Raw genomic sequence first — 7306 nt, forward strand, 5'->3', positions numbered from 1 at the left:
TTATAAGAGCAGGGAGATTATGCTGGAGCTGTACAGGACTTTAATACTGTCTGCAGTTCTGGTCACCACACTACAGGAAGGATGTGACTGCAAGGGAGTGCAGCGTAGGTTCACGAGGTCAATTCCTGGAATGGCGGGATTACCTTACACGGAAAGACTGAAGCGACTGGGCTTGTATACCCTTAAGTTTAGCAGACAGAGGGGATCTGATTGAGACATAAGATCATGAAAGGATTGGACACTCTGGAGGCAGGAAACATGTTTCCGCTGATGGGCGAGTGCCGAACCAGAGGACACAGCTTAAAAATACGGGGTAGACCATTTAGGACAGAGATGAGGAGAAACTTCTTCACCCAGAGAGTGGTGGCTGTGTGGAATGCTCTGCCCCAGAGGGCAGTGGAGGCCCAGTCTCTGGATTCATTTAAGAAAGAGTTGGATAGAGCTTTCAAAGATAGTGGAATCAAGGGTTATGGAGATAAGGCAGGAAGAGGATACTGATTAGGAATGATCAACCATGATCATATTGAATGGCGGTGCAGGCTTGAAGGGCAGAATGGCCTACTCCTGCATCTATTGTCTATTGCAATAAAGGGGGTAAAGGGGAGAGACAACAGGATGTTGCCTAGCATGGAGCATCTTACCTTCAAAGAGAGGCTGGATATCCTGAGGTTGCTTTCTTTGGAGCAGTGAAGGTTGAGGGGAGACTTGGTATTGATGTATAGGATTATGAGACATGGATAGAGAAGGTAGAAAGCTGCTGTTCCCCTTAGTTGAAAGGTCAATAATAAGGGGCATAATTTTAAGCTGAAAAGCAGAAAGTTTAGATGGGGACTTGAATAGTTTTTACACCCAGGGGGCTCAGGAATGCACTGCTTGGGAGGATAGTTGAGGCAACCTTTACAAAGTACTTGAATGAGCACATGAAGTGGCATGCTTAACGTTCAAGGCTATGGACCCAGAGCCGGAATGTGGGACAAGTGTAGATTAAGTGTATTTTTGGTAGTACAAACTCAAAGGGGTGTAGAGCCTCTTCCGTTTTGTATGAATCCAATGATGATCCCCAGCACACACACACAGCCAACTATCGCAGTGAATCACATCGTTCTTATCTGCAACATGCAACTTTACAATCACAATGCTTTAAAATCCCAAGATATACAAACATTCTATATTTTGATTTCATCTCAATTTCAGCCTCTACCACTCCACAAGGAAATTTAACAAGTTTAAATTGCTTACTTGGTTAAGATAGGGACAATGTTCTGCCCGTTGCTGTTCTCCCTCTCCCACTGTTCCAGTAGTGAGGTGAGCTCGGCTTTGGAATCAACATTTGCAGTAACTGAAGCCATTGCTGAGCCTGGTAAGAGACCAGAGGAAACAAAAACTGTTAGACCTCCGTAGCATCACTTACTACATCTCCATTACACTCAAATCAAAGAGTGATGTCTGAAGTGAAATTTTAATTCAATCCTCCACATAGCTGTTAAACAATGCTAGACCAGGAGATCTCACAAAATGTTTGATGCCCCGATTATGCTAGCAGTGTGGTACTAGTAAAATGCTACACAGTTGCAAAAGCTTTGGGATTTTCACGGTTAAAAGGATTATGCAATTTACTGTTGAAAATTGTTGGCTTGGAGTGCATTAGTCTTCATCTGTGACTTTTCCCAGGCAGAGTATGTTCAAGAGGCAGCAAGCTGATCGCATCTTTTCCCAATTCCCCCAATCTCACATAAGTTCAATTTGGTCAAAGTCAGCTTAAAATAGCAACATTGATTTATTGAATTTAGTGGACTAAATCAAAACAAGGGTTCCTCTCTAATCACGGTGTGTTAAGACTGGATCATCTGTTGCACTATACTTTAGCAGGAGTCAGTGACATTCAATGCTTAGGTCATGTCCGTCTCCCAGCAAATTGCAAAAGAAAGTATGATATCAATGTTATAAAATAGCTCTGAAATGTATTGCAGTACACCCTCCTTTGCCTGTTTCAGAAGTTTCAGAGCATTCCTGCTTGTGGGTTATGGATTGAAGAGCTTTGCCACTACTCCTTGACCCCATGCTGTTCATGTAAAAGCATTCACCATACTCTAAGAGGGGAAACTGCAAGGGTGAATAGAAAGATTCTAGGTGGAGCACTTCAGTTCAGTCAGGTGCAAATAAAATGGCACAATTCCAAGACAACAATCTCATTCTAAAGTTCATAATAAAGGTGCCAGCATTTGAGCTTTTTTTTCAGTCTGCCCTACTACATCTTAAACTTGTATAACATATTAAAATCGCTTCTGAAAAATCTACCCACCGACCCAGTCATCACTACTTAATTCTCCATGCTTACAGATGAAGCAGCAGTTAATTAACATTGCAGAGGAGTAAAATAGATTGCTTTAAATTACTCTCAACATGGGTTGTAGACTCAAACAACTGCACTTCATTGCAATGTTATATCGCACAAAATGCACCACAGCTAAGCACACAAAGACAAATGTAGAATTGTAGCTTTACCATTTAGATAACACCAGGCTTGTACATATCATTATACTCTATCAAAACTGCATCAATTACTACTAAAGCAATAATTTATACAGCAACTAACTACACTAAAAATGCCAAGCTGCCTCACATGACCGAAATAAAACAAAAAGTCAATCTCGCCCATAAGAAAGTTTATTAAGACAGCTGGTCGAAAGCTTGAGCGCGCTAGACATATGGGGAGGCTCATGGAAAGAATCAGAGTTTAGGTCTTCATAGCCAGAAGGGAATAGCAGAGTGATGAAAATTGGGCATGTATGAAAGGCCAGAAGTAGAACAGCTAAAAAGGTTATGAAGGAAGGTTTGCACTGATTGAGGAGTAGGCAGGTCAGATGTGCTCAGGCCATAGAGGCACACACCAATGAAGAGTTTAAAATCAAGATCAACAAGCACAAGGGTGAAAAGTGAAGGGAACTTGGTTTGAATTACATGGAGTTCAGGACAAGCCCAAGTTAGGGGGTGTGTGGTGGCTGGTCAGCCAGGATTGCACTGGAATAGTCGTAGAGGAACTAGAACCATGGAGGGGGTTCAGGAGGTGAACTGAGACAGGCTCACCTCCTGTAATCCTTAGAGTTGACAGCAGGCAGGTCTCGGTGACAAACAGCATATGGGATTGAAGACCAGCTCAGGATCAAACAGAAAACAAAGATGCTTTCAGCTGCCATGGCTGCTGTTTAAACGAAGGGTAAATCAACAAGATAAAGGCTTACATATTTGAAAACAACCAGCAGGACTTGACACTTCATTTGGTGCTACCAAATGATCACAATTTATTTTAAAGGACCCTCTCTTCTATACTTAAAGTTGTGGGTTCCAGTTCCAATTTACACCTTAAGAACATAATTCAGACGGACAGTGCTGTGTTGCTGTAGTGTCTCAGACAATACGTCATGCAAAATGTACAGGGAAGGCAAAAGACTATGAAATATTCAAACAACAACAAGGCATTCATTCAATCACCAATATCAAACAGATTAACCAGTTACTTTTCTCATTACTCTCTGTGGTACTACATTCTGCTCAAACTAGCTACCATTTCTTCCTACATATCAATAGCAACTATACTTCAAAAGTAATTAACTTCCTGTGCCAAATGTGGAAGTTCAGCAATGTGGAGGGAACCTCCGCATGTTTCTCCCCTTGAGTTAGCAGCAAGTCTGTTGACTGGCCCATGTGAGCAAAATGAATGATGGCTGCATTCCCAAAGACATACTTATAGTGGACTCAGTATTGACACCAAAGCAACAGGACACTCACCTAGAGATCACTAGTTAATTAAAACTAGAGTCAATGCATGGGAACTTCCTACTTCTGACCAGAGTATCAGCAGACATGCAGTCAGGAAGCATGTGGACAAAATCAATGACAAAAGTAATGACCAGATGGTGGAAGAGTACCCACAAGGAACAAATATCAGTTGACACAAGCCAACCCTATTCTGCTATGCCAGCTGGGGAGGGGCCATAATTGGCCTCTAAATCACAACAGAACACATTCAATCCAGAAGCAACATTCAAAAGCAACACATCGGCGACAGCATAAAAGCAAAAGAAAAAGCATATCATATGATGATGATTAGTGGGAAGCCAGAGGATTGGGAATCCTTTAAACACCATGAACCAGCAGGAGATAACTAAAAATAGCAACAAAGGGACTGAAGATGAAATATGAGAGTAAGCTAGCTAATAACATAAAAGAAGATTGCAAGAGTCTTTTTTGATGTCTGAAAGGTGAGAGAGAGGCAAACATGGGCATTGGATTGTTGGAAAATGACGCTGCAGAAGTAGTACCTCACTCAGAGACGATATTACAGACAATACAGAGAATCCCACAGAATAAAGATGAGGTCATGTTTCCTAACAATGACCATCATGTTGGATACACCGAGCTGGAGAAATACAATTAAATAAACAGCATTGATTCAGCACTTACCCTATGTTCCAACAGTAGGTTACTGTCATGCACGTCACAACAGGAAATGTAGCAATTATTTCCAGCGTCAAAATCATAATTTATAAATGGTATTGCTAGAGGGACTCAAAATGAAATCATATCGCTATGGAGTTTTGATTCAGTACCCATGTGAAGTGAAAGTAGAAATTAAATAGCAGACTTAATTGTTCCAAACTCAAGCTATGTCTGGGGAGAGACGTGTCATGTAACAACAGAATGAAGAGCTGGTGAAGGAGTTTAACTGGATGAATTAAGAGCATCATAGGAGAAATAGAATATTGCAAACTTCTTGACTTCAATATGCTAAATAATCTAAGTTAGAGTGAGGAACTCAGCATCAGACATCAACAGAGCTAGATAAGAGAACTTTGATTTTCTACACCTTGAATTTAGAAATTGGAAGGTAAAAATCAGTCACATTGTTTAAAATAATAGATGGATTTGAAAGGGTAGAAGCTACTTCCTTGTGTGGGGCAATACAGGACAAGAGGAATAATCTTATAAATAATGCTATATTTGATATCAGGAAACTTTTCCTTTTACTCCCAAAGTATTCTTCCCACAAGGTTTCATACATTGTTCTAAGTTTGAGCACGATTAGTTGCTCCAATATTTGTTGTTACTTAAGGGGAACAAGCAACATGTATGAAAAGTAGATGAAGGTCTAGATCAGTCATGATCTAATAGAATGATAGAGCTAGCTGTCAGCACAATGCAGTGCTAGAGTTCAATCAGAATACTGACACGTACACAAATCTAAGCACCAATTACAACCACTCAATTTACTGAGATCTCAGTTTTGGGACAATTGGGAGCCCTTTGCTATACATTGGAAAACTCTAGTCCAACGTGCCTCTTCACCAATAACAGATCAATTAGTAGGTCAAATTAATTATGCATTCCTTCCACCTTTGACTCAGACCCAACAACTGCTCAGGATCAATCTCCCAACTCCAATGCAAGGCAAAGAATAACCACTACTCCAGTTAAGTTGCAGGGCACAACCTGCCAAAAGGTCAGAGCGGAGTTCATCATCACTTGAGAATTCCCACTGACAAGGAATTTTTGTTTTGCAATTGTCAGATGAACTTAAAGATCACCAAAGGGAATAATCTGTATGAAAGTGGCAAGAAAATATCTTTAGGTACCAAAAGTACACACTGGAGTTGATGAAAAGTTGCAAAAGGAGAGTTAGAATGAGAAATTATCCAATCAAGGCTTCCACAGTCAAACACTAGAAAACCATGGCAACATGAACATGTCATTTCTTTGACAAGGAAGGGAAGAAAAGGTATCTGTTTTGGTTAATAGCTATAGCAAATGAATAAACATCAAGCCTATGCCAAATATCAAGTGCCAAAACCACTGAGGTTTTGTGAAGCTGGCTTGTAATGTATAGGTTCCCAGAGGTGTTATTGATAAACTGTGGATGATCGTCCAAAGGGTTTGAAATATGGAGCAGGAATAAAGGAAGTGCCCAAGTTGAGAATGGGTTCCATTCTGGAATTCATTCACAAGTTAATTTGTTCTCAAATTGGAGCACAGTAGAAAGCAGTCATCCGTATGTACAGGGAACATTCATTCAGCTGTCTTTAAAATTTAAAAGATATATGGAACCACATTCATAAATACGAGCATTTGTAAATCAGACATTCATAAATCAGGGATCCCCACTGAGTCAAAACTCAATTACCACCATCACAACAAATGACCATGTAGAGGTCTTAGCAGAAGTATTTATTTGGTGCTGTGTTAGGCTGAAAAATGAGGTTTCTTTTAGACACAGGAGAGATAATGTTGCTGTCTTATAGAATAACCCACAATATGCAACAGAATAAGCACACTCCCAAGACCAGATCTAATTTTCTTAAAGAATTAGACCAACAGAAAGGTAAGAGGAAAGACAAAGTAATGAGGAGTTATGTTTTGAGATGCTAAATTCAGAGTTGAGTGCTGGTCAGAAAATCATGGTGAAAATTGAGAATGTATGATTGGAGTTAATGTAAAGAGATTAGCTGAATTCACATACCTAATGAAAAAGAACACCTGAAAAGGGAGAGCATAAGCAACCTCCTGTAGTCCAAATATCTCCTACATCCCAAACTGAAAATCAGGAAGAAAATGAAAGTCAACAAGAAACTGAAAGTTCACTAGTATTAGAGAATCCAACTGCAGATCAAAGGGAGTCAGGATCTTGACAACAAATCAAAGCTATTGTCACAACCATTAAGTGAAGTTGCTAGTCTACCTTCAGGTTTGATATATATATTGAAATTCACGCCCAAGATTTTAAAACAAATTATCCTAGAAGTGTGGGAGCTGCTGGTTGAGCCAGCAAATATTGCCCCCCCACCCATCATGAGATGCCCTTGAAGGTGCTGGTGAACTGCCTTTTTGAACCACTGCAGTCCATTTGGTGTACATAGAACCACAATGCCACTAGGAAGGCAACACTGCAGAAATGGTAATATATTCCAGGTCAGGCTGGTGAATGACTGAGGGGAATTTGCAGGTCGTGGTATTCCTGTGGATATGCTGTCCTTGTCCTTCTTCTAAATACTAGCGGCTGTGGGTTTAGAAGGTGCTGTCTCAGGATCCTTGGTGAATTACTGAGCTCATCCTGTTGATGGTATACACTGCTATTGAGTTTCAATAATGGAAGAAGTGAATGTGGTCTGGATTAGAGTGGTGCTGGAAAAGGAGGAGCAGGAAAATCGATGTTTTGGGCAAAAGCCCTTCATCAGGAATAGAGGCAGGGTGCCAGCAGAGTGGAGGGATAAATGAGGGGGGGGGGGAGAAGGTAGCAAAGAATACAATGGGT

General features: G+C 40.6%; 1 protein-coding gene across 2 annotated transcripts in view; it reads right to left on the minus strand.

Annotated features, from left to right (window-relative positions):
* The window catches only part of LOC122559148 (DDB1- and CUL4-associated factor 1-like), an 83884-nt gene that overhangs the window by 61846 nt on the left and 14732 nt on the right, over positions 1–7306 (minus strand). For both annotated transcript variants that reach the window (XR_006314350.1, XM_043708504.1), the window contains exon 2: positions 1240–1357. Coding sequence is in view for 1 of the 2 variants with exons in the window: in XM_043708504.1 (XP_043564439.1) it covers positions 1240–1349 (110 nt within the window). In the remaining variant the exon portion in view is untranslated. The remainder of the gene's footprint in view (positions 1–1239; positions 1358–7306) is intronic.

Source organism: Chiloscyllium plagiosum, chromosome 18 (assembly GCF_004010195.1).
Source record: "Chiloscyllium plagiosum isolate BGI_BamShark_2017 chromosome 18, ASM401019v2, whole genome shotgun sequence".
NCBI lineage: Eukaryota > Metazoa > Chordata > Chondrichthyes > Orectolobiformes > Hemiscylliidae > Chiloscyllium > Chiloscyllium plagiosum.